This window comes from Xyrauchen texanus, chromosome 42, assembly GCF_025860055.1.
Source record: "Xyrauchen texanus isolate HMW12.3.18 chromosome 42, RBS_HiC_50CHRs, whole genome shotgun sequence".
Taxonomy (NCBI): domain Eukaryota; kingdom Metazoa; phylum Chordata; class Actinopteri; order Cypriniformes; family Catostomidae; genus Xyrauchen; species Xyrauchen texanus.
Genome location: NC_068317.1, coordinates 4990604 through 5018430, shown reverse-complemented (window position 1 = coordinate 5018430; position 27827 = coordinate 4990604). Strand labels below are relative to the sequence as shown.

The following is a 27827-nucleotide window of genomic DNA, read 5'->3' as shown; positions in this document are numbered from 1 at the left end:
AGAAGGACTCCATCTCTCCAGTGAAGGTGCCACTCTCCTCTCTAGTAATTTGGCTCATAATCTTAATAATGAGAGTATCTGACTAACTGGGGCCCAGGTCAGGAAGCTGACAAACTGGTTAATCCAAATGTCTGCTACCTGCCTTGAGACATCACACAGCTCACATAAACTACAACACATAGAGACTGAATCACTTAGATATTATATAGAGACTGCCAAACACAAAACCCTAAATAATTTAGAAAAAATTTGATAAAGGTCAAACTTGAACAAAACAAAAGATATAAATAATATAAAGATAGGGTTACTAAACATTAGATCTCTTTCTACCAAAGCACTAACTGTAAATGAAATTATTACAGATCATAGTTTTGATGTGCTCTGTTTGACTGAAACCTGGCTTAAACCGGATGAATATATTAGTTTAAATAAATCTACTCACCCAGGCTATTGTTATAAACATGAGTCTTTTCTAAAGGGTCGAGGAGGAGGTGTTGCTACAATTTACAGTGAAGTTTTTGGTGTTACTCAGAGGACAGGATATAAATGTAAGTCTTTTGAACTAATAATGATTAATGTGACACCATCAGATATAAATAAAAAAAACTCTGTTGTCTTTTACCCTTGCTACAGTATATAGATCACCCGGGCCTTATTCTGATTTCCTTGGTGAATTTGCAATTTTTTAACAGATCTTGTAGTTACTGTAGATAGAGCTTTAATTTACTTCAACATTCACATAGATAATGAAAATGACACATTGGGATTAGCATTTATCGATATTCTCAACTCTCTTGGAGTCAGACAAAATGTAACAGGACCAGCTCATCATCATAATCATACACTTGATTTAATTCTATCATATGGAGTTGATATTGATAATATAGAAATTCTGCCACGGAGCAATAACATCTTGGATCATTACCTCGTCTCTTGTATGCTGCGATCAGCTAATGTTACTCAACTATTCTTTTGACCACTAAAGATAGCTTCACTAATAATTTTCCAGATCTATCTCATACACTCAGTATAAAAAAGCCTAGAAAAACTTGATGAAATAACAGAAAATATAAATACAGTCATTTCTAGCATTCTTGATAGTGTCACCCCCTTTGATTAATGAAAATGAAAGAAAAAAGCCCTGCACCATGGTACAATGATCACAGCTCGGAAAATGGAGTGCAGGTGGAAGAATACAAAATTAGAGGCATTTCGCTGTGCATGGAAGGATAGTGTCTGTAGCTACAGACAGGCACTAAAAGCTGCCAGGTCAGCATATTTTAGCAAACTCATAGAAAATAACCACAACAATCCAAGGTGTTTATTCAGTACTGTGGCTAAATTGGTTAGGAATAAAGCCTCAACAAAACCAGATATTTCATCGCAGTACAAGAGTAATGACCATGTATTTCTTTACTAATAAAATTGAAATAATCAGGGAAAAAAAATTGAATTATGCATTAACTGTAATAGCACCTCAGAAAACAGTGTCTTATAATTTTCCTCATGTGCAACTTCAATCCTTCGCTGTCATAGGTCATGAAGAGCTAACAAAACTTATCGAAACATCAAAAGCCAACATGTTTGTTAGATCCAATACCAATCAAGCTCTTAAAAGAGGTATTCGCTGTAATCTCAGAACCTCTTCTTAATATTATTAACTCCTCGCTATCCTTAGGACATGTCTCAATATACTTTAAAATGGCAGTTATCAAACCGCTTATAAGAAGCCACAACTTGACCCGAGAGAACTGGCTAATTATAGATCGATTTCAAATCTCCCATTTATGTTGAAAATACTAGAAAAGGTAGTATCCTCCCAAATATGTTAATTTCTATGGTGAAATAGTAAATATAAACAACTTCAGTCAGGATTTAGGCCTCATCACAGTACAGAGACTGCACTTATCAGAGTTACAAATGACTTGCTCTTATCATCTGATTGCGGCTGCATTTCACTTCTAGTGCTTTTAGATATTAGTGCTGCATTCAACATCATAGATCACAACATTCTCTTGAATAGGCTAGAGAATTATGTTGGCATTTGTGGAGTTGCATTAGCATGGTTTAGGTCCTGTTTAGCAGACCGCTACCACTTTGTCTATGTAAATGAGGAATTGTCAAACCAGACAAAAGTAAAGTATGGAGTGCCACAGGGATCAGTTTTAGGGCCTCTGCATTTCTCCTTGTATATGCTTCCCCTGGGAGATATTATCAGACATCGTGGAATACGTTTCCACTTTTATGTAGACGATACCAATAGTTAGTAGATAGTGCTTCAAAATCTGATGAGATTTCACAACTCTCCACATTAGTAGAGTTTATCAACGAAATAAAAGATTACCAGAAATTGCCAGAAATGTCCTTCTACTCAATTCTGACAAAACAGACAATAATTCTGTTATTATTCCGACAATAATTAGAGTTACTAATTATTGGACCAAAAACCACTAAAAATAATCTGCTTAAATATAATTTGACTCTCAATGGATGTACTGTTACATCATCTTCAAAAGCGAAGAACTTAGGTGGTATATTTGATACCAATCTGTCCTTTGAAAATCAAATTACCAATGTTTGTAGAACAGCATTCTATCACCTAATTTAGCTATCACTCTATTGCTAAATTATGACACATGCTCTCTGTTGCTGATGCCGAAAAACTAATTAATGCATTCATGACCTCAAGCCTAGATTATTGGGAGCATTACTGGGAGGATGCATTACTAGCATTACTGGGAGGATGTCCAGGAAGGTCAATAAATAAACTTCAATTGGTTCAAAATGCAGCAGCCAGAGTGCTAACAAGAATCAAGAAATATGATCATATTAGCACCATTTTATCATTGTTACATTGGCTACCTGTTAAATTTCGTATTCATTTTAAAATTCTGTTAACTACGTACAAAGCTTTGAATGGTCAAGCTCCGCAATACTTAAGTGACCTTCTACCACGCTGTATTCCATCACGTTCATTATGATTGCAAAATTCACAAAAGGAGGTAGGTCCTTTTCATATTTGGCTCCTAAACTATGGAATTGTCTTCCTAACACTGTTCGAGATGCAGACACACTCACTCAGTTTAAGACTCATCTATTTAGTCAGTCACACACCTAATTTATCCTTCAACTCACAATTAGGCTGCTTTAGTTACTGCCAGAACGAGAAACAGTGATCATGATCTATAACCCTGCAATAAATTGAATGGCATCTATGCTAATATTATTTTATTTTTTTCCCTTTTTCAACCTCGGGACTCCTATCCTTAGGTCAGCAGAACCGGCTGGATCCAGCTCCATTCCTGCTTCGTGGACTCCATTGCTACATGTCACTGTGTGATGATGACTAATTGCAGCCGTTGCCAGCCATACATCACTTCAGTCTATTACGATGGACTTCAGAGGATGAACTGATGCCAACTCCAACCATAAGACATGGGATACTTCATATGCCATTGCCTGAACCTTGGACTTAGGATAGACCTCACCGAAATTACCAGCCAGGTTGAACTGTGATCCACCTAACTAATCTCTGCCTGCATCACCTTGGTCCAATGATGGACTACACTCTTGAAATGGAATACATAGATTATCAACAAAACCCTTCATCAGCCAACTAACAGGGACAGTTGCATCTATGTGAACGTCTGTATTTAATCCAGGATGGACTTCAAAGACATTAGTCATTAACCTTACAGTTCGTACAAAATCTTTGTATAAACAATGATACTAAACACTTACTTAGTTTAGCAATTTTAAACCATGACTTGCCATGACATAAATAATATTGGCATTATATTCATGATGTTAGCCAGAGGGAAACTGGCTCCCACAGTGAGTCTGGTTTCTCCCAAGGTTATTTTTGTCTTAGATAAACTGCACTTTGTAAATAAACTGCTCATGGGTCCTCACTTCATCATCGTCTTCGTCTACTCCTGTGTCCTGCCTGTCACTACTGCCAGAAAAGGTACAGAATACTCAACCGAACAGCACAAACCCAGCACTTACACTCCTGCGTCTCCACCAGGGGAATCGTCCCCACAAGGATTATGTTGTGGACTTTTGTGGATTGTGTCACATGTTGGATTTGATGATATTGCCCTCAAAGACTGTTTCTGTTTTGGGCTAAATGAGCCAGTCTCCTCCATGATGCCTGGCAGTCAGATTACCCTCAGTCTGGCTCAATGCAGGGATTTAGCCCTGAAATTTAGCGGTTCATCTGTCACTGTAGGAGTGTCTGATAAGGAACTATGCACTCCTACAGTGACTGCCATGTCAGGGCCATTCACCATCATGGCCCCCAAGCCAGGGTCCCACATCATGGTCACTAAGCCAGGGTCCCACATCATGGTCACCAAGCCAGGGTCCCACATCATTGTCTCCCAGCTTTCACCACCTTCTGCCCCAGATCCTGAGTCCACTCCATGCCATGTCACAGTCACGCCTGAGTCTACTCCATGCCATGTCACAGCCAGGCCTGAGCCTGCTCCATGCTATGTCACTGCCACGCCTCAGTCTACGCCATGCTATGTCACAGACACGCTGTATCTGTGACAAATCACCCTGAAGGGGTTTATTTAGCTACAACAACTGGCTGACTGTACATTGTCCTGCTTATTACAAGGCTACTAACCAAATAAATAAATATATGAACATTTAAATATACACTGAAATTATTTAATTATAGAGTCAAAATAAATTACAGAGGTTTGCGGAGTTGGTGTTTATTTTGTGCAAATGACAGTCTGACCCCTCATTATCCAGCCTATTAGAAGAGTATTTGCCAAATAAATAAATAAATGGACATGAATCATTGATTTGCATGGAAATTTTATAATTATGTGAGAACAAATAAATTGCTGAACAGCTGAAATTCACCTCCGCTTTGCGTCAAAGTTCTGTTTGTTTTATTATGTAATAAATGAACATCACACTGCTCATTTTGCATCTTATTACAAGACTGCTTGACAAATAAATTAATAAATGCACATGCAGCATTGATTAGAGTTCAAAATATTTTATTAGCTTTCTTGATGAAAAGCACAGTGATCCAAGAAGCAGTAAAGATGGTTTGCAATACAAGTTCAAGTTGTTGAGACATACAAGGGAATGGCATGCTGTGCCTACCCGGACGAGCGGTCTGAAACGTGATTGTGCGGTTGTTACTGAGAATTGTCAGACTGCTAGTTGGTGCAATTGACCAATCAGAATCTAGTATTCCACAGAGCCATGTAAGTAGTAAGGGATAATGTACAGTCAGCTTGTTGTTATTGCAAAATGGTGATCAGGAACCCGATGCGATGCAGAGGGTCCTTGTATCACCCTAAAGGGGTTTATTTTGTGAGAAGAAGGGGGCCTGGGTAGCTCAGCAAGGCATAAACTAACAATTAACCTTTTTTTTTTTTTTTTTTACAGCATTTATTAATCTTTGTTAATGTTAATTTAAGACAATACAATTGCTAATTGTTATTATAGTTCATAATGAATTAACTAATGTTAACATACATTAATTTTATATATTTTTTTTAAATGTATCAGTATCTGTTGCAATTAACACTAACCAAGATTAAGAAGGGCTGTAAACGTGTTGTTCTATGTTAGTTCCTGTTAACTCATTTTAACAAATGCCACTTTAATGTCAAGTGTTACCATTTTCCCTCTTTCCACAACCTGTTAAAATGTATGGCTAATTCGGAATGGCATACTACCTACACCACTCTTTCTACTTCTACCATTTCTATTCATGTCAGAAATAGCAAGTGTTGTCAGGTCAATCTCATCACGTGACCGTTAGGCTGCATCAGTGAGTGACGTCACGGAGCACGTCTGAATGTTCGTCGAGGTGATCATCTGATATATTTCTGAAGATATCGAGAGAGGTGAGAACATTTCATATTCTCATTTTCTGGTTTTCCATGCGCATCTTTGACACTTTAAATACTATATGAATGGCGTTATAAATGAGAGATGAAACATTTGTGGATGCTGGGATGAGGCGGCGATGTTTAAACACAGGTCTCCTTCATTCATGCGTTGATAAATCTAAATATTTGCCTTAATGATGAATTTTTTTGTATGAACGTAAATAATAAATTGAATTACGATTTATTTATCTGAAACGAACGAATATTATTCACGGTTTCGTTCATTTATTCATTCATCAATTTAACGTATTCATTTAAATTATATATTTTGGCTGCATATACAACTACATGAGCCATTTTTTTTTCTCACTGGTGTATTTATAATCATAATGTCGTAATTCTCGCATAGATAAAATCAGAATGATGCTATGTAGCCATATCAAACCAAAATAATATCGCATAAATTCATGAGCATGTTCTAGATGTTTTACAAGGGCCCGAAGTCAGTTAGTGTGTTTTTTAATTTAGTTCAACTCTAACAAAATTATTGTTTTCGCGGGGTAATGGCGTCCTTCAGACCTGAAGGACAGTGCGGCAGATGCTTGGGATGCTGAGCTCAACAGCCAATCGGCTATCAAAGATGCTTGGACTGATGAGTTTATCAGCCAATCAACTTTCAGGGCTGCGAGAGATGCTGAGCTCATAGGCCAATCAGCTTTTAGAGATGCTAGGGACGCTGAGCCGACACTATCATTAGCCAAATAGCTGTCTGTGCGTCAGAGGCAAGCAAGTAACGTCAATGGTTTTTATTTACCTTGCCAAATCTGTAGGAATTTACCAGAAAATAAGACAATTCTGTCTTTGGATGTCTACTTTTGTGCAATACACATTTGTGTTTGTATTTTATACTATAAATTATATGTCATAATTTTTAATACATAAACTTTAATTTGATTGACCACGGTGGAGGAACACTTCATCTATCTATCTGTCTGTCTGTCTGTCTGTCTGTCTGTCTGTCTGTCTATCTATCTATCTTATGAGTTTTAGACACCTCATATATAATATATAACTGAGCCATTCTTACATCTCTCTTCCCCATTCAGGCTGATCCTCTGAGATTGATTTGTGATCTGTGTGTGAGTGACTGTACCTGGCGGCATCATGGGGGAGTTGTTTCGCAGTGAGGAGATGACTCTGGCCCAGCTCTTCCTTCAGTCTGAAGCGGCCTACTGCTGTGTCAGTGAACTGGGCGAGCTGGGAATGGTCCAGTTCAGGGATGTGAGTATAGAGATCACTAATGTTTAGAGATAAATATTGGGTCCGTCCCAAACCTCACACTTTTTGACTTTTTGTAGTGCTATTAGTGCGAGTAATATGTCAACACTAAAAATGCTAGAAAAACAAGTGTACTACGAGTACCCGTATAACGTACTTTTTCAACCTCAAAACTGATTATTGAATGTTGGACACTTCATGCACTCAGTGCTCGTGGGGAGGAATTATTTGGTGTTGCTGGTCTGACAAAACAGTTGTAAATAATGGAGAATGTAGAAACTTCAGTGACAACAGAACATTACAAATATAAGTTGGATGATTTACCATCACCCCACTCTGTGTGAATGGATGTTATTTGAGATCAACGTGTTAAACCAAAGCTATCAGCAACACATCGCGTGCACTTGAAACGTCACTTCCGTCAGCTGTTAAACGGTGAATGCTTCCGTGTAATAAAAAAACATTAAGTTCCATTTAAGATGAGAAAATTCATAAACTACATGGCTGAGTGCATAGTGTATAGTGTGACACAGCTTATTGTTGATAAGATAATGAGTACAAATCTTTCTCTCTTTCACAGCTCAACCCTGATGTGAACGTGTTTCAGAGGAAGTTTGTGAATGAAGTGAGACGCTGTGAGGAGATGGATAGGAAGCTCAGTGAGTTGTTTTTCTATCACTTGCAATTGTTTTTATTGGCCTGTTTCATGTGACGTCATTTTATGACTGTATGTTTGGGACCAAAACTCCACATACTTTTAGTGTGCTGTGCTGTGGGATGGGACAAAAGCTGGCGAAATTATTTTTCTATTTATAAATCATGAAAAAGTGATACAGTCATGATTACGAAATTTGGCTGATGATTAATTGTCAGTTTTAGGGTTTTCACAATTAATTGTTATATAAACTGTCATATTTCTTAAAGTGCATGTGTGCTTCATACACCTTAAGAAATACATTTAACTTCAAATATATATATCAAATAATTAAATAGGAATATATATAATGTCTTTAAGGCTTTAAAAACTTGAATGGCATGAAAAGTAATGTTTTAAATAGCAAAATATTTCTAAATAATGATTAGAAATAATGAATAAATAATAATTTTCTAAAATATGTCTCTCTTTTTGGTCAACTTTATATAATTTTTTTTATTGAATTTTTATCCCATTTTCTCCCAATTTGGAATGCCCAATTCCCTTTACTTAGTTGGTCCTCGTGGTGGCACAGTTACTCACCTCAAATGCCTCCGCTTCTGAGACCGTCCGTCCATGCATCTTATTGTATGGCTCATCCTGCATGACACCACAGAGACTCACAGCATGTGGAGACTCATGCTACTCTCCGCAATCCACACACAACTTACCACACGCCCCATTGAGAGCAAGAACCCCTAATCACGACCACAAGGAGGTAACCCCACGTGACTCTACCCTACCGAACAACCGGGTCATTCACTGTCAGATGTTATTTTAATGCTCTGATCAAACCCTTGATTCCATATTTGTCTTGAAGCAAAACCTTTGAGATTTCGTTTCATCATTTTATCACTCTATAGAAATAAAAGTAAGTGTGCGTCTCCTCCTTTGTGTCACTGCGTGTCATTAACACTGCGTGTATGAACCCAATACTACCACAAACATTTACGCGCTCGTTAAATTAGTGAAACCGGAGCACTTTGCGTTCACAATCAATGTTTATAATTGTTTGTTTATATTTTTGTGGGAGTTTGGCGTGAACCTGTGCTGACAGTGTGCATATCAGAGCGCTTGAGAAGTGCTTTACACGCTCTTCTGGATAGCAACTATACTTGTTGACATCCGCGGTGCGGCTCTGTGATGATCTGAGTTCAATTGAATGACTTACAACCATGTGACATTCATAAACATCTCATGGCATTTATATATTTGCTTAAAATTCCCTTATTTGGGCATGCAAATGTGATTGGAATTTGAAGTGCACAATAATTGCGGTTATCTCAAATAATCACTGTTATCTCAAACAGTGAGATAATCAGACGATTATTTAATAATTGTGACAGGCATACTGCTGTTAACTTACCAAAGCCAAAATGATTATTTTGTTTCAATAAAGTTATAACTTTAAGTTAAGTTATAAAACGGCTTCATTTCGCCAAACATCGCCAAGAAGCGATGAAGGGGGAGAGCACGGTTAAAACACTTGTTGGTTTTTGCTAATTTATTTGAACATGTCAGTTATCTCTATACATTTCAATAATACACCCAGACTGTATAAAGGTACATCATAATTGTAACACATTGTAATAAACAAAAATGCACTATAATGTCAATATAAAGTAATATTTAATGTTTATAATTGAATGTTAGCCAATAAACAGCACATCATAAGATTATGAAGTACAGACTTTATTCACACCACCGGAATACATTATAAACATACTAGTCACTCATATGCCTGCTTTTGAATTCGCTGGTCACACATCAGACTCCTTGGAATATGAAGATGAATCGTGGATAAAATCTATTTAAATGTACGTGAAAGTCAATATTTAAAAGGCAGTGTGCTGACTTCAGACCTGCATACACGTCCTCCTGCCTGCCAACGGATACAAATATGGCTGCTGCGAGGTAAAAGTTACATCACTGAAACAGGTCAATAATGATGTTTTCATAGATATGCGCACCTACGTAGAATAAAAAGATCAGACTTCACAGAGAATAAAGTCTTGATTATTCAAGTTGCTGCTGGTGTCATGTTCCACAGGGTTTGTAGAGAAGGAGATTAAGAAAGCCAACATTCCAACTATGGACACTGGTGAGAATCCTGAAGTCCCATTCCCACGTGACATGATTGACCTTGAGGTAATCTTATCTGAGGTTTACTATACTACCTTTTTGAAAATGTGTCATATCTCTGCCATGAGCATCACCAAACGGAATTGAAAAAATGATATTGTATTTCAAACATATTAAAAGAGATAGTCTGTCCCAAACTCATGCCATTGGCTGAGATAGTGTTGCTGTGTCGGGCCACGCAACTCTACATATTTAGCTGGTATAGGAGAAATAATTGACATTTTATAAACAATTCCACACAAAAGCAATTAGATCAGTTGTAGATGTTTGCTTTTGTTGTCTTCAGTCAGTGATAAGGAGTCTCCATTTGCTACAGTATCTTCCAAACTTGCAGTTTCATTAGTTTGAAACCCATTTTTATCTGATTGCCAGGCAACTTTTGAGAAACTGGAGAATGAACTGAAGGAGATCAACACAAACCAGGAGGCCCTGAAGAAGAACTTTCTGGAACTGACAGAACTCAAGCATATCCTCAGACGGACACAGCAGTTCTTTGATGAGGTCTGAGCATCCTCTCTATCCACATGGAAGCAAAACTCTTGGAGTTTTTACTATAGAACCTTCGGTTTTACCTACATATATCATGATTAAAACATGCCTCGGAACACATTACGATCCTATTAAATTCAACATTTTGTTATAATGTGTTTTGTTTATGGTAAATCACATTTCTGTATTTCTGTCTTCAATCTTTATGTGCTATTCACTTTTCATTCGGTATCAGGTGTATGGATAATGCGTAAACTCTAGCATGTTATTTTTATGCAGATGGAGGATCCTAACCTATTGGAGGAGTCTTCATCTCTGCTGGACCCCAATGAGGCTGGTCGTGGAGCTCCACTGCGGCTGGGGTGAGTCTGGTTTTAACATACAAATATTAGCTGGGCCACTGTGATGCTGGGCCAGTAATATGGTGAGATCTATGGGGGACCCATTTGACCTTCTCTTGATTCACAATATGACCGGGATGGCAGGGCCCTTAGACTGCTGTAGTTGTGTTAATTTTTACAGTTTCATATTAATGTGGTAGTTTGAGTGTAATCACTATCATAAAGACAGTAGAAGTCATAATTTAGTCCAGTTAGATGTGGTTTAGCAAAGCTGGTTTAGAGTTGAAGTGTGTGCTTAGCCTAATTTTTGAGACAGCATCACTGCATGCATGGCCTTTAGGTATAGACTACCAAGACACTAGAGGATTTAAAATGAGCATACTTCATTATAAATAAATGCTGCACTATTGCTAGGTGTGAATTTACAGTCATCACAAAATGACAAAACAATAATTAGTCCTTTGAAACAATCATTCAGCAAAGATTTCTAGTGTTTTGCAGAGGATTTTAAAGCATAGATTTCATAATCTATGCACCTTTATGCCATCCCAGATGTGTATGATTTTCTGTCTTCTGCAGAATACAAATGAACTTAATGATAAGCAAAAAGAGCTTGGAAACCTGGACATTATTCCACCAGCTGTTATGGAATTAAACAACTTTTGTCCATTGTGCATGAGACCCGCTCCTCTCCATTTATGCATTTGTGCAGACACTGTCAGCTAATGTTTCTACTCGTTTAACAGATTCTATTCTGACAAGCATCTTGTGTTGGTGGCTGTGTTAGATCCACGTTTTAAAACTGAACAGATCAATAGGGATGATACAGTGCACAGATATTTGTGAACTGTTGTTGGAAGAGGCGGAATGCAGTGCCTTTGGGCCAGGTGTGAGTACCGCGGCTGAGCCCAGCAGTGCTCCGAGTTCGAAGAAGGTCCGCATATTCGGCTCATACGAGAGCAGCTTGAGTGTAGTTTACAATGCCAGAGGTGAGATGGAGGAGTATCTGGGCTCACTGTGTATGACGTCCTAGGTTTAGGCATTTCAAAAGCCCACATTTACCAGTTTGGTCTAATTTAATTTTAGAAAGTGTATTTTGTTTTAGCGTCAGCCTATAAAATGTCAGTTAATGGTAAATAATCCAGTTGTGTTTTATTCTGAAAGTTCTACATGCATTTCATCATGTGTCTGTATCCTGTTTTGAATGGTCTGTTGCTCAGTTATGTTGACGGAAATAATAATAAAAAAACTTATGTCAGATATTCTTTGTTTACTAATAGACTTAACATCTGTTAATTAATAAATTAATTAAATTAATAAAAGGCACAGACAGCAACAGATTGTCACCTACAGTTATCATGTTATTAATAGTCTCTACTAATTTAATTGAGGCATTTATTCAAGCAGTATATTACAAACAGCAACAAGTATACATTTCATGTTGGAGCGGTATTTGAGCGAACTTTATTTTTCCGGTGAGTGTGAGTAGGACTTGAGCGGAGCGTTGGCTTGGGTCATTAGTGGTTTAGTGGTGCACATGTACATGGAGTGGACTATTGAGCAGAGTGCCACACTGCTCTGCTTCATGCACACACTCTGTTATCTAGCCATTAAGCCAATGCAGCAGCCATTGTATTCATTCTTTTTGTTACTAAGCAGAGGAAATTCAGGATTGTGGTAAATATTTGTGTAGCATTGACTTCGGTCAGCGGTGAAACCCAAGCACATGTGTACTCCGGTAATGATAGCCTTTTATTTACCCTCAAGGTTTGTTGCTGGGGTTATAAACCGAGAGAGAATCCCCACATTTGAGAGGATGCTGTGGAGAGTGTGCCGTGGAAATGTGTTTTTGCGACAGGCTGAGATTGAAGACCCTCTTGAAGACCCCACAACAGTCAGTCCCTTTTTATTTTACATTCTCTAAATTGTTCTGTAACTAAATTAATTAAGTAGAGTTTACTGTATTTGGGTAGTTAATAATTCTAAAAGAATTAACAAAACGCTGTTAAAAATAGTTCAAGATGGAGTAACACCATGGCACGTCAACTTTCATACAGTTTTCTTTCTAATTTATATGAAAATAAAACATTTACATGACTTTTATTGACTATTTAAATACCAAAGATTTTACCAACCTGATAAAATACTGATGTTAATGAAGGTCTGTTTCTTTATTTGTCACAGGGAGATCAGGTGCACAAATCTGTGTTTATCATCTTCTTCCAAGGAGACCAGCTGAAGAACAGAGTGAAGAAGATCTGTGAAGGGTATGCACATTGTTTATAAACCTGAAGTTGATCTTGTTGTTCATCCAGTGGTTATCTATAACTTGAAAATGCTGTCCAGGTTTCGTGCGTCTCTGTACCCATGCCCTGAAACCCCTCAGGAGAGGAAGGAAATGGCAGCGGGCGTCAACACCCGCATTGATGACCTCCAGATGGTACAGTATGCCCTAGTACTGTCTCAATAAAGTCTTATTAATAGTCTGCAGGACTTGACAATAAAGAGACAGCTTTGGGCTAGTTGATGAACCGTCACTGGCCCAGTTGGACTGCATTTATGCTGTCTGTTCAGTTGGTGTGCCTGTAAAGCTGCTATTGGGTAAGCAGTCAATGACTGAATAAGCAGATGTGCAAAAGTGGGAGGGAGCGTTCACACAGAAAGCATTTTTGGGTTCATAAACAGCTACAGAGTTAAATGTAATAGAACGGAATTCTCAATTGTCGTGTATTTAAAACTCTTTTTAAAAAAGACCTGCCATCTTAAAGACAAAACACTTATTGTGTGAGATGAGACAAGTGATACGAAGACATTCCAGAGACATCTGTCTGACTCATGTTCAACCAGTGCTGGGGAGTAGCTAACTACAAGTTAACTGCATTTTTCAGTAGCTTGACAGTAGCTCAGCTGCTTATTGTAGCTTTTCCAGTAGCGAACTACTTTTTCCAGCAAGTAGCGGTGTAGTGTGACCAAACACTACATTATGTTTTGGTCAGATTATAGCTAATAGCCTTCTTTAGTGCGTAGAAGCCAAACGTCTACCAGCAAAATGTCTGACGAACTTGAAGCGTATTCTGACTGTTGCTCAGTATCAGGCAGGTCTTTTATCTTCTTCATTCGTAACGGCAGATCACAAACTAAAATAGTGTATAACCGCCATCTACTGGCAGCTTATTACAGCTCATGGTAAGAAGAGATTGTCTGATGATGATGTAAAGCCAATTGTTTACTTTTACATGACTTACAAATTAATAAAAAATACACCATTCTCTTCTATGAAACAAACAATGTTTTAGACACTTTGTTGTTAATAGAGAACATAACAGCATATTTACCTTTTTAAATAAAATAATTCAAAGATTTATTATTGCCATTTGTGGGATTTTCTTTGCTCTGAATATGTTTGATTCTCTTCTCATATATCTAGAGCAGCGAGAGAAATAATTCCTATCATGCATTACTATTTGATTTCTCAATTTCTTAGTATTTAATTAACTTTTATTTCCACATAAAATAAATTAAATTACTGGTAAAAGAAATTATTTATTATGGCATGAATTATGCGACAATCAATTATATTGTTGGGTGGGCAACATCCTCTTTTACCCATACATGTTCTCTTTTTTTGACCTGAACAAAGCATCTGACGTGATTTCAAAATTGCCTCTTAATGTCCGGGAGATTTTTGTAGAGCAGCATCTGTATGTGACCTGTAAAGCTGAAGCTTACGTGTCATTGAGTAACAGTCAGTAAGCAGTGCACATCTTGCTTACTGTTATTATGATTCACTGTTGTCTACCCTGTGTTTTGCCTCTGTCATCTGTTCCCTCCCTGGACTACACTTCCCATAATCCCCTGCTCTGATCACTTCCAGCTGTTCCCCATTGTTTCTCACCTGTGTTTCATTTACCTGGTTATCCTTGTGTATATATTGCACTGATGTCTGCTTTGTCCTTGTCAGTTGTGATGCATTTTGACCTGTTCTTGACCCGTTCCCATTGTTCATGTTTTCTCTGATCCTGTTTTTTTCCCCCTTTGTGGATGTTTCTTTTGTTCCTGTGTTTACCCTGTTGATCTGTACTTTGTTTATTTTATTAAATACTTCAAGATGAGTTTAGATCCTGCTCCTGTGACCTCCCTCTTTGTAACAACTGTCTGCAGTGTCAATTTTCAGCTATTAATGCAAAATTGTATTTGTTTAATAAAATATATACTTCTGACACTTATATTTCAAATCTGTTACTAAACATCCTGGTCTGTTGTTTTTCTATTTATAGGAATGACTTATGACATTGGTTGAGTGGCTGCTTAATACATTTTATTTTCTTCTAACTCTATTTGTCCCTTTTGTATTATTTATGAAAGACATAATTCTGTCTGTCTAGGCAGACTATCTTGTCTGATTCTAGACTCCAGGAAAGTCTGGGACAATGCATTTTAAACACCCTAATTTATTTCAGATGTTGACCAATAATGTTTGCTGTGTTTTGTTTAGGTGTTAAATCAAACAGAGGATCACCGACAGAGAGTATTACAAGCAGCTGCTAAAACCGTACGAGTGTGGTTCATTAAAGTGAGGAAGATGAAGGCCATTTATCACACTCTGAACCTCTGCAACATCGATGTTACACAGAAATGTTTGATTGCTGAAGTCTGGTGCCCCGTTTCGGACCTCGATTCCATTCAGTTCGCTCTGCGCAGGGGAACGGTGAGAAATATTCATTAGAGGTCAACCGATGTGGATTTTGCCGATACCGATTAATCGGCCTATAGTTTTTATGATAGATTTATAGAATGTAAAAAATTATTATTATTCTTTCCTTACTAAGACGGGCACAAATAATTCTAAATGAATAAAAGCACAGATGCAGTTTATTGTTCAACCAAAATCCCCAAAATAACCAGAAAAAAATAGATTAGGTGCATAACGCTGGACTTTAGTATAAACAAGCCTGAAACACACCAGGGACTTTTTTTTTTTTTAATGCTTAAACTATCTGCATCTACATCATATGCTTTTGCCAATAACAATAGTTCCAAAAAGCAACTATCGGTACCGATTAATCGGCAAAAATTATAGATCGGTCTACCTCTAATATTCATCCATATTCACGGCAGATTCTTTCAGCCAGTGACGTGACATGATTTGATAGTCATTGACACTATACAAGAAATTTGCTCTGAAAGCTGACCTTTTGAAACTTGTAGGTATTCAATGGTTCCAAAGGTAAGTTCAGGAGGAGCCTGAATACATACATTTAATACATACCCTTTTTCTTACCACGGGTTTCCGTAGAGTGGGACTTCTGCGTGCCAACCCCAAGCATGTCATCGGCAGAGGAGCGCAAACGGAACTCTGTGAGTTTAAGATGCCAAGCTGGCTCAACTCGGTCCGATTCAGTGCGGAAACAGTCCAGAACTCGAGATAGTCGGGTTGATTCATTCTTGCTAACCCCTTTATTCTCGCTACCTACCCCTGCTTCCACAGATGAATTGCTGTCTGTCTTTTGTTGCAGCGACCGCCTCCTGGATAGAGTGTCACAGTCTATGAGCTTATGGGAGGGTAGTAAGCGACGGCTGTCCAGTTTTGTTGTGGTGCTTCCGTCATCCGCTGCGTTTGACATTATGTTTGGGATGTCTCGGGAAGCATTGGCAGGGCTGAACATAGGGAAATCACTCTCACTGTCTGTTTCCATTGGCCGCCCCTCACTGATGAGCTCACTGCGCTCATCATCTGCTTCGTCTCCACCTCGGCTTTCAGTCACAGATTGCACCTCTGGGCTCTATGTGACAGACTCCACTCCCATCAGGAAGGTGGTTGAAGAAGTGGTTGAGTAGTCCGAGGTAATGGAGCTCACTTCTGCAGTCACTGAAGCCCCTCCAGGAGGTGGTAACAGCTCAGGGCAGGTGATGATGCTGTGCCCCATTTCTGAGGCCTAGTCCTGGGTACAGATGCTCCAGAGCTCATGGTACCCAAGTTTGAGGTGATCTCATCTAAAGATCAGAGAGGGACAATTTGGGAGGGTGATTGAGAATGGGTGAACATGAGAGCTTGGGCGAGGTCTTCATAAAGAATGAGTTCCTGTGCTCCTTGTTCTTTTGGGTGGATTCGGCACCTATGCCATTCTTCTACTGTCCAGCAGGTGATTTTCCGCATGGGCTAGACCTGTCTGCCACTTCCTTCTGGCATTGGTGATTCTGCTTTTGTGTTGGATTTTCTTTCTTGGTGAAAACGGTATCAAAGTCATCATCAGAACTGCTGGGTTGCAGCTTCTCCTTGTGCTTATTTCGTTTGCGGTTGGCTGCAGCAAAGATGGAGGAGACTCGTGGGCATTTGCAGCTGCACTGGTCCTTCCCTGAACCCCAGGAGCCCTGTTTAATAAATAAAATAGAAAGTGACAGATTTAGATACGGAGAAAACAACACAACTTGTAAACCAACTAGGGCATAGGCCACAAAGCATTAAGGCCTAGCAGCAAGAAAACATGAAATAAAAAGCCTAACCACTGCCTTTGTGGGTTGTTAATCCAGAGTACTCCTCCTCCTTCTCTGAAAGCAACACAAATCAGAGGTTGAAGGACTAAACGTTAGGACGGAGAGAAACATTAAAGACAGTTACAGGGCTCCAAATCAGGACAGCCACATTGCACAAGCAAAACCCGCAACACCAACAGGACCACTACATGGAAAAATCTGCATGGGTTGCAATTCAAAGCAAAACTGTAGCCAGATGAAAGAAATAGGGATGGGAATCGAAAATAATTTAAAGATTCTGTTCTCGATTCTGATTCCACTTAACAATTTTGGTTCCTTAATGTTCCATACATTTTTGTACAATATATATATATATATATATATATATAGCTGCAGATGTAGAGTTTTTCACTTTCCTTGTGCCGTACTTCAGTTGCAACAATTAATGGTAAAACATAGATACTTGCGTTATTTTAAAATATAGGCTACTATAGGTCTACTGTCTATATTTTTGATTGATATATATTGTATTTAGCTATAAGCAGTCAAACATAAGTACATTTGTGAAAAACATTTGTAAAAGCTTTCTTTTCTGTGCATGTGTTTACAACGTGCGTGTAATCTGTCATTACCTTGACTGTAATTAATAATAAAACGGTAATTAAAAATAATTAAAACATTATTATTTTAATAATAAATTAAAATGAACAGATTTCATATTTATTACGTTTTCACAATGGAGTCAATGTGTGTCTCCCACTTCATGTCCTGTGAGATGGAAATGCCCAGGAACCTGAATGCCCAAATCAGCATTCCATTGTGTGTGTGTCAGGGAGGGGGTTGGTATGTTGGAAATGTATATGGTGTAGTTACAAACATCTCAACATTCACAGTTCAAATTACTGCTTCAAAACTTCTTTCACACCCTCACCTTATCCAAACAAATGAACCATGAATCGAAATATGAGGTCAGTTTGCAAGTACACATTAGGCCTGCACGATTTGGACAAAAAGTCATATTGCGATTATTTTGAAAAATATTGCGATTTGAACTGCGATTATGATGGTAATGTTTTCCACATGTTCAACTGCAAAAAGGCTGCTGGGGTTTTCACATTTGAGCCCTCTTAAAAAGAACCAAACTGAGACCTTTTTTCAGTTCAACCAGAAACAAATAAATATATAAAAAGTCTTCTTCATATCCAAATGTTACCATCCACCGTGTACCTGTTTTTGTGCATTTTGTGATAGGGTCTCAGCCCACTATTCATCAACATTAGTTTTTGAAACACAGTCAACTTGAATATTAGGGATGCTCCAATCAGGATTTTAAGATCCAACACCGATCTCCCATTTTCTTTTCATCTCATCAATCGATGCTGATCATTTAACTTTTATCAGCAGCTCTATCAAAACTGGTTATATGCAAGCTTTCTGCTCAATGTCACTGGTTTTACCAACAGGGAAATGTAGTTAACATAGTTGTTGCCTAGTTTTTCTGTCAAAAATAATGTTGGTTGATTGAATAATTCAGTATACATAAAATATCATTTTAAAATATAAATGTTACTCCTTATTCTAGGCCTTAAAAACTAGTAGCCTTATACAAACTATTTACTGTATATAAGATAGTCCTAAAGAATGAGGCTTAATGTCAAACTGAAGAACTGATAACCTATTGGTGTAATTAAATTTAAAGTGGAAATTTTGGTTAGTTTTTTCACCATTTCATTTAATTATTTGTATTCATTATTTTATTATATTTAATTTAGCAATGCATTATAGTATAGTAACTCAATATTTGATATAGATTTATTATACGTATGTTCCTTCCTTTTTCATTTTGTTGGATGTTGGTAAGATTAGTTCTGCTTTCACTTGTTTCCGCGGGGGCGACACGCTCTCGCGTGAGGTAAACAAATGACAGGAGAATGAATAGATGTTTCTGGACGCTACAGGTATTAATGTTAATGCTGTTTGTTCAGCAATCATTTAATAAAGATGTTTGAATTATACCCCATCTTGTACTCTGCGTTATTATTATGATACCTGTGCATTGCGGAGACTGAGATGCTGCTACCGCAGATGATAATAAAAAAACGCTTCATGCAGGACGCGCATGTTTAGTGTAAATAAAGCATTTATCGCATGTAAGCAAACGGAACGGAACTCTGAGCACTTCTGTTACTCTAAGCATGAGAGGGTGTTGTGGAGCACAGAACCGCTCTGAAAACACTGTAACAATGCTCTAACTTAATATAGACCGGACAGAGCAGCGCAAATAAACTTTGAAGGAAGAAGAATATTTATTTAATTAAATCGCAGCCCTTTGCAATTTAATAATCGCACAAGGTCATATCGCGGTTTCGATTTTATTTCGATTAATTGTGCAGACCTAGTACACATTATACTTTTTAAAAATCACTATTTTTAAAAACAAAAACAAACGTGGGTACATGTGTCCGTGCGCTGTCAAAAGAATATGTTGAGAGCATATTACAAACCTAATCGTATCAGGTTGGATCACGCTGCACAAAAATGTCTCCCATCCGCTCGTCTATATTTACAAATAAAATAAATATAAGACAATGTTACCAGGACAAATGGATCTGGATCAACCGTAGACAGAATGTCGATTTCGACATTCGTTTAATCCAAACAGCATTCAGGATATTTTACTGCCAACTAAGATATTCAATCAGTAATTTGAACTGTGAATTTTGAGACATTTCCAACATCCCAACCCTGTCTCTGCCACACACACAATGGGATGCTAATTTGGGCATTCAGATTCCTGGGTACTACTCTATGTCAATACATCAAATGTTGCAAAAAAATGGTTTGGAAACACTTTCTGTCGATAAAATTGGCATTAACGCAAAAATGTAGTGACATATGATGTTAGCCTGTGTTAATCATGACGACATTATTGAAAGCCAATTTATTGTACACGATTATGGATTGACCTTTACGGCATATAGAGCCGATCAAACTGGACACTTCCAGGAGTGCCAACACAAATATCTTGTGCACATTGAACAAATTGATGGCCACTGTTTTGCTTTTTCACACTATTCACAATAATAGACGGCAGTCACAGAATTAGCCCACAATACAAAAAACATAATTTCAGTGCACAAAGATGTTTTAAATAAAAAATAAATACATAATACTTGGAGAAAATCATCAGTGCTTTTAAAAAAAAATTTGGAACACTTACAGCCCAATTCTATTAAATTATTGTTTAGTTTTACTTTTGAAAAAATGCTGGCAAAATCCCCTGTATTAAATAAAATAAATTACCAAACGAAAAAAGCATTAAATTCAAAAAACTTATTCAACAAACGAAAAAAATATATATTTTTAGACAGAAGGCGGCAAATGTCGCAATTTTATTTCCCCATTTTCACTTTATCGATAACAAAATATCGCGAAAGGTGGATGGAAACGAGGCTATTGTCTCCTTTTGGAAGGCGGGGAAGGGGTTAGTGGAAAAAGTCGCTTCTGTGCTACTACACCGCTGTACGCTGCCTTTGCCATTTTTTGATACGCACAAAGCTCCTTTACCAGCTCAAGAATAAATTGCTTTCTGCTGATGGTTACGTTCATGTTTGTACAGAATGTGTGCATTAATTGCAGCCAGGTCCAAGACATTGTAAAACACAGCTACAGGCCAGTGACAGGATCCACGCTATACCAGATACAGTCATGCCATCTGGTCCATTACATCAACGCCAACTTTATTGCTATTATAGTGGGAAATTGTATTGACATTCTTAAATATTCTGAAATGATAATGCAAACAGAATAAATCTGGACGTAAAGAATTACATTTATTCGATGAAAAAAAAATTTTAAAGACTGAAAATTCATGAATGGTATTTTATTATGAATTGATTATTAATTACAGTCAAGGTAATGACAGATTACACGCACATGTACATGTAAACACATGCATAGAAAGAAAGCTTTTATTTCCATGTAAATACATGTTAAGATGACGAGAATTCAATGATTTAATTACGATTAACAGCACTAAAACAGCACAGCGATCTGTTTGGCAAACAGATAAAGTTCACAGATCTTGCACCATGATGAGTTGAATGCCAAAACTTAATAATGTTTATAATATAAAATGTTGCTGTCCTCTTAATTTCTGTAATTTAAATGTAATTACATTTTATTCATGTAGGAACGGAGTGGGTCAACAGTTCCCTCCATCTTGAACCGAATGCAAACCAAACAGACTCCACCTACTTATAACAAGACCAACAAGTTCACGTCAGGTTTCCAGAACATTGTGGATGCTTACGGGATTGGAACCTACCGAGAGATAAACCCAGGTACCACATAAACATATTTTGGTCTTTACTATTTGGTTCAGCAGTCAATGTTTTCTCACATAAAACATGATAGATGTGTCTTTTAACAACTGTATAATTGTTTTTTTTTGTGTCTTGTTTCTTGTAGCACCATACACCATCATTACATTCCCCTTCCTGTTTGCAGTCATGTTTGGTGACATGGGTCACGGCATGTTGATGACCTGTGCGGCACTTTACCTCGTCATCAGAGAGAGTCGCCTGCTTGCTCAGAAAAGTGACAATGAGGTCTCAGCTTATCAACAATTAAAAAACAGCTTTTGACTAATTCTGTCATAGTTTTTATGCATGAGTTCATCTAAATGCTAGTGTACCCCTAAACATTGACCAGAAAGAGTGTGGACAAACTTTAGGTTGGCTTAAAAAAGCCAGATATGTGTAAGATATGTGTTTTGCTACTTGTTTGCTAGGGTTAGCTCATTTGGTTGCTAGGCAATTGTCAGGCTGATACTAACAAGGCTGCTTGCTTGCCTGAGTCATACGAGCCAACCCGGAAATCTCTACGATGTTCTGGTGCAAAGAAATGTGTTTTGCTACTCGGTCAAGCCAACCTAATTATAATTTACGGTCTTTTAGAGAGCCAAAACAATTGATGAGATTATTTTGCAATCAAGGGCATATACAAATTTAGTCTTATAAAATGCTCTCTATAATGAGAATATACCTCCCCTAAATTATAAATAACACCTACATTAACGCAGGAAAGAAAATTGCATTCGTCAAACAATTGCATGGACATTTTGACATACAATTACAGTATGTACTACGAGCTCTGGTTAATAACAAATCCAATTTCATATGTACAGAAATTGTAGAATTGTTTATGATTTACTAATTATGTTAGCTTGACAAAGTCAACATACTGCTGTTCTACAAAGTTGGTTTAGGGTTTTAGATCTTTTTGGGGGTTTTTCAAAGACCAAAATTTCAGAGACCAAAAGTTCTAACACCAACTCCACCTAGAGCTTTCAAACTACATCCACCAAACTTGGTCCAGATCTTCAGACTGTTCTGGAATAGCATGCTGTGTCTTTTCTAACTGATCGGACTTACAGTTTACATCAGTTTACTGTTGCATCCAGTGTAGACATCATTATTGATTATAATGGGAGCGATTTGCTTTTGTTGCATTGTGCTGCTTGCATCTCGTGTAGACTTACGCTGCATCCATACTTCCCTACTACATACTATGACAAAAACAGTATGCCAATGGAGTAGTGTATCTCCAAATATTCAGTAATCATGAAGCAGTAAGTAAGTAATACCCAGATGACCTACTATTTCCATTGACACTTTACAATCCCATAATCTCTTGGGAGGCAGTGTCACATTCAAAACACTGGATTTAAAAGAACCCCAATCAGATGGCTTTTCACAACTGTAAGCGATATACTATAGCGTTTATACCAAGAAAGTTGTTTCTTAACAAAACCAGAGCATATTTTTTCCACTATTCTTGATATTACATCATATATTTGGGTCACGGGTCAATACCCATGTCCCCGTATGAAGTATGTCTAAATTCTGTTTATACTACTTGCATGAATACCTAAAAGAATGTACTGTTTTACCTGCAGAGAAGTACGTCCTTCATCAAATACAGTTTTGGACGCAGGGAGGGTGTTACATTGATGGAATTTTCAAACAGACCAACAGAACACTTGTTAATTCTGTCTGTCTGTCTATCAATCTAGCTAACTAGCTGGTAGTTGGTTTTACTGTAATGCCTGAATAACCTTCAAACTTCTAAAACTAGTTCAAACTTCCAGATAAGGTTTTGTCAAGTCAACATCAACTATCTAGTTGTTTAACCCTCTGGGGTCTGAGGGTATTTTGGGCCTTGGAGAAGTTCTGACATGCCTTGACATTTGTGCTTTTTTCAGTTGCTTAAAAACATATTAATGGCTAAAGTCTGATAACACTGTATTCAGCAACAATAATATGTGATCAACATGCATGTACAGGTTTGTATTTTTGAGAAAATAATGTTTATGCATGGTTTTTGAAAAAATAAAATTTTAAGTCACTGAAATAAGGTCATATAACACATACTCAACATTTGTCCACAGGACTTTTGAGAACTGGATCTTGTAGCCTAGAGTTTTTGCTACAAAATGATGTGAAAACCATCCTGATCACTCATTCATACAAAACAATATACTAATTGAACTTTTGTAAGACACTTTTAGTGTTGATTGGTAATATGCGAGGAGGTGTGAACTATCATGAATATGGATGTATTTCACACCTGAGGATACAAAGACCTCCCCTGGGCCTATCAATCAGGGATAGAGAATGAATGTGAGGAGACTTAATGATCAAAATCAAGTTTAAGTTAAAAGAAGTAATCTGACTATATATTTTCTTTACATAAAGACTTTACATAATTACATTTTTAATTTTAATCTGCTGTAATGATGAAAATATCCAGCAGGACGTGCCGGTGTCCGTCGACCCCAGATGGTTAAAAAGTTATTAAATGTAGTATCTCTTTCTCTCTTCTCCCCTCTGTGTGTGTGTATGTGTAGATGTTTAGCATGATATTTGCTGGGCGTTATATCGTTCTTCTGATGGGGATCTTCTCCGTCTACACTGGTCTGATCTATAATGACTGCTTCTCTAAATCACTCAACATGTTTGGGTCTGGCTGGAGCGTGCGGCCCATGTTTGACCAGAAGGGTGGAAACTGGTCGTAAGTTCAAACCAATAAAATGTCAATCAGTGCAGCAGTAAAGCAGAATCAAGCATCATCAGCATACAATATTACTTCCAATGTTAAAGCAATAGAAAATCACATGAAATCATAATGAAATGATCCAAAAGCAGCATCTGTGTGTGTGTAGGTTTGGGACTCTGGACAGAAACCCTGTTCTTCAGTTGGATCCGGCTGTTCCTGGAGTGTTTGGTGGCCCATATCCTCTAGGCATTGACCCTGTATGTATCACGCACTATGCACAGACAGAAACTTTTTCAAAAGATCTGACAGAACATTTAGATTGACAAGATATCCATGTAGTATGTCCCCATTCAATGTTCAACATCCAGCAGCTATATACACACGTTCATGTTTTAGCATACATGTGGATAAATTCTTTATAAGACGTTTTTTAGATGTTTATCCAGAATAGATTTCATAGCCGTCTTTAAAATTCAAATGTAAACTGAACATGTTTTGTGTCTGAACAACAGCGTTATTGGTTCAATGCTATTCTCCTCTGTTAGATCTGGAATATTGCGACAAACAAGCTGACGTTCCTCAACTCCTTTAAGATGAAGATGTCAGTAATCATGGGTGTTATTCACATGCTGTTTGGAGTCACACTCTCCCTCTTCAATCATCTGTAAGTGTGCGTGCGTGTGTGTGTGTGTGTGTGTGTGTGTGTGTGTGTGTGTGAAGCAGCTAGTGTAAGAATCAGACTATCATCTGACAAACTGTAACGGCTGTAAATATGTAACTGTGCTCAATGTCATTTCAGTCTCGTTTTTTTTTTTTATTCCATTTTTCTCACAGGTACTTTAAGAAACCTCTGAACATCTTCCTTGGTTTCATCCCAGAGATTGTGTTCTTGAGCAGTCTGTTTGGTTATCTGATCCTGCTCATCTTTTATAAGTGGATGGCGTATGATGCTGTGACCTCTAAAGATGCTCCCAGTCTGCTGATAGCCTTCATCAATATGTGTCTGTTCAACTACAACGACCCCACCAACAAACCCCTGTACAGAGGACAGGTAATACACACAAGTCAATACCCATGTCCCTGTAGGAAGTATGTCTGAATTCTATTTATACTTTTCGCATGAATACCTAAATGGCCATTTTAGCCACAGAAAGTAGGGAAAAACATTGGTGAAGTTTCGCCCATTGTACAAAGGCTCCTGGTTTTGCTCCTGGCAGGCAGCAGATGCCCTAACCCCACTCCTACCCTAATAGGAGACTGTAAGGAACAAAACGGGACACTTTTCTCCTTTCATCTGAAGGTTCATGAAGTAAAAAAAAAAAACGGATACTGAATTAACAAAAAAACAAAAAATATTAATCACTGAAATTAACGCATTAAATTCCCCAGCCCTTATTTAGACATATATCAAACACATAAAAGATGCAACAAAATTAAACTGCCCTTGTTGAGCTCCTCAATTAATAGCATACAGTATAATGAAAAAACTCAAGTATTAGCTACTTTTTAGAACGGTTGTATTCTGAATTCTTCATGCTTAAGAGGCTGTTAATAATTTTCTGCGTTTTAGCCAGTTCAGGGTATTGCATTGTGAATAGCGTGTTTTTACGGCAACGGCATATTCACAATGTACAGTAAGTTACACATTATGACTAACACATAGATTAGTTCAAATTCATCTGCTCATTCAGCTTCACTATATGTGCAGATGTAAGTTGCAATATTACATGCTGTATATTACGTGGATAAAGTGATTGATCTCATGTATAAATAGGATTCTTTTGAATGAGGTGATTAACTGATTTGTAAAGTGCTTCATTTTGCCGGTGATCAGCTCTTTCTGTTCACACAGCTCAAACGAAGAAATGCCCAACAAACTGGATTACTGGATTTGATGAATCAGTTCTTTTTAGATATTTCTTCTTCTAAAAACAGATGTTTCTCTAGATCCTGCTTCTGTTTGTGCACTGTTAAATTGTTGCTGTATGCCATGGTGCATCTTTTTTGTCTCACCTCTGTTATTACTGACAAAAAAAAAAAATCCTTTTTAAGTAATAGTTTCCTCAGTAACTTCATTGACGAGATTAAGACTGGGCATGATGCAAAGTGGAGACTACCTGCTGAAACTTTGTGAATTAATGTAGAATGTTCGGTCACTGGTGTGCCGTATATGGTCATTTTAAAGTGGTTTCAAACTTATGCACATTAGTTAAATTATACCTGTGTGTCTTTGTGTGTAGATGGGGATTCAGTCTCTGTTAGTGTTGATAGCTCTGGCATGTGTACCGTGTATGCTGGTGGTGAAGACTTTGATCCTGCGGCGCCAGTACTTGTGGAGAAAACACCTGGTAAGTCTATGAACCCCAACCAAAACCTGCCAAACCTCTCTCTTATTCTTTTAAGTCATTTCCTGTTTGTGAAAGTCAAAATGAAACCAGACAATATTATATTGAAGTTTAATTCAAATGGAATGTTGAAAATATTGTTTTTGTTTCATTGCCCATGACAAATACTAAACTAAAATATTACACAAATATTAGGCGATATGAAAAACTAACAGTCCGCTGCTTTTGGGAATAACGTTGTGTTACAGACATGTTTCATGTTAACAGCATGCCATGGGACAAAGCCAAGTAGATCATATTTGTCCTTGTTGTCTGAGTGTATTCAGAGATGTATATTTCTTAAAGCTGGATTGTGCATACCCAGATTTTTCATTTAATTAGGAAATTCGACTCATGATTGAGAAGGAGGAGCTAGCTTTGGTTTGGCCCAAAGGGGAACTTACCATGCTGGATGTTTTCGGAAGAGGTGAAAGATTGTTGGGAATACTGCAGATTACTTGTGTTCCATTCACAGATACATTGCAGAGAGTGATGTAGTGGTCAACCGAGATGTGTCTTTCAATGGCCAATGCTGATGTCTACCATAGAGAGCAGGATGGCCGGTGGCTGATAGAATGCCAATATCTACATAATGCAATTCAGTGATGGAAAATTAGATAGAAAACATTATCAAATTGGCATGCATTCAAAACTTGTCCAAAATGCAGTTAAAATGAATTCACACCAGGTGCATGGCTACTTGTGACCTATTGTTTAGTGCACTGGTATACAGATCCACCAAGCAACTTTGGATTGGCGGATATAGCTCAATCATGTGTGTGTCTGGTAGGTGCCCCGAGAAGCCGTTCAACAGATGCGAACACTGCATACACTCAAGCAGCCCATGGCATGCTGATAGCCACACAGACCTTGTTTGTATTTAGTCCCAGATGAGGGAAGCAAGACCTGCAGAGAATCTAGAAACTTTAGAGCAGACAGGCACCAGCTCACCCACCGGACTCACCCTACAGGGCACGCAGAAGTTCGGTGGTGTCCGGATCGGAAACGGGCCTACAGAGGACGAAGCGGAGATCATTGACTATGACCAGCTCTCGCAGCATTCAGAGGAAGGAGACGAGGTGGGTGGAGCCTATCCTGTCAG

General features: G+C 37.8%; 1 protein-coding gene across 3 annotated transcripts in view; it reads left to right on the top strand.

The window, feature by feature from the left end:
• The first annotated feature begins 5816 nt into the window (after positions 1-5816).
• Positions 5817-27827, top strand: part of atp6v0a1b (ATPase H+ transporting V0 subunit a1b) — a 39957-nt gene continuing 17946 nt past the window's right edge. The window contains exons 1-18 of one of the 3 annotated variants that reach the window (XM_052114875.1): positions 5817-5879; positions 6971-7145; positions 7723-7801; positions 9887-9984; positions 10351-10479; positions 10747-10829; positions 12576-12702; positions 12993-13075; positions 13155-13248; positions 15304-15516; positions 21475-21625; positions 21753-21892; positions 24193-24356; positions 24508-24598; positions 24887-25005; positions 25176-25392; positions 26582-26689; positions 27610-27804. In XM_052114875.1, the coding sequence (XP_051970835.1) occupies positions 7029-7145; positions 7723-7801; positions 9887-9984; positions 10351-10479; positions 10747-10829; positions 12576-12702; positions 12993-13075; positions 13155-13248; positions 15304-15516; positions 21475-21625; positions 21753-21892; positions 24193-24356; positions 24508-24598; positions 24887-25005; positions 25176-25392; positions 26582-26689; positions 27610-27804 (2208 nt within the window). In that variant the 5' untranslated portion in view covers positions 5817-5879; positions 6971-7028. Of the gene's footprint in view, positions 5880-5955; positions 6016-6970; positions 7146-7722; positions 7802-9886; positions 9985-10350; positions 10480-10746; positions 10830-12575; positions 12703-12992; positions 13076-13154; positions 13249-15303; positions 15517-21474; positions 21626-21752; positions 21893-24192; positions 24357-24507; positions 24599-24886; positions 25006-25175; positions 25393-26581; positions 26690-27609; positions 27805-27827 lie in introns of those variants that run through there. The other 2 variants (XM_052114876.1, XM_052114874.1) reach the window with 2 other exon arrangements.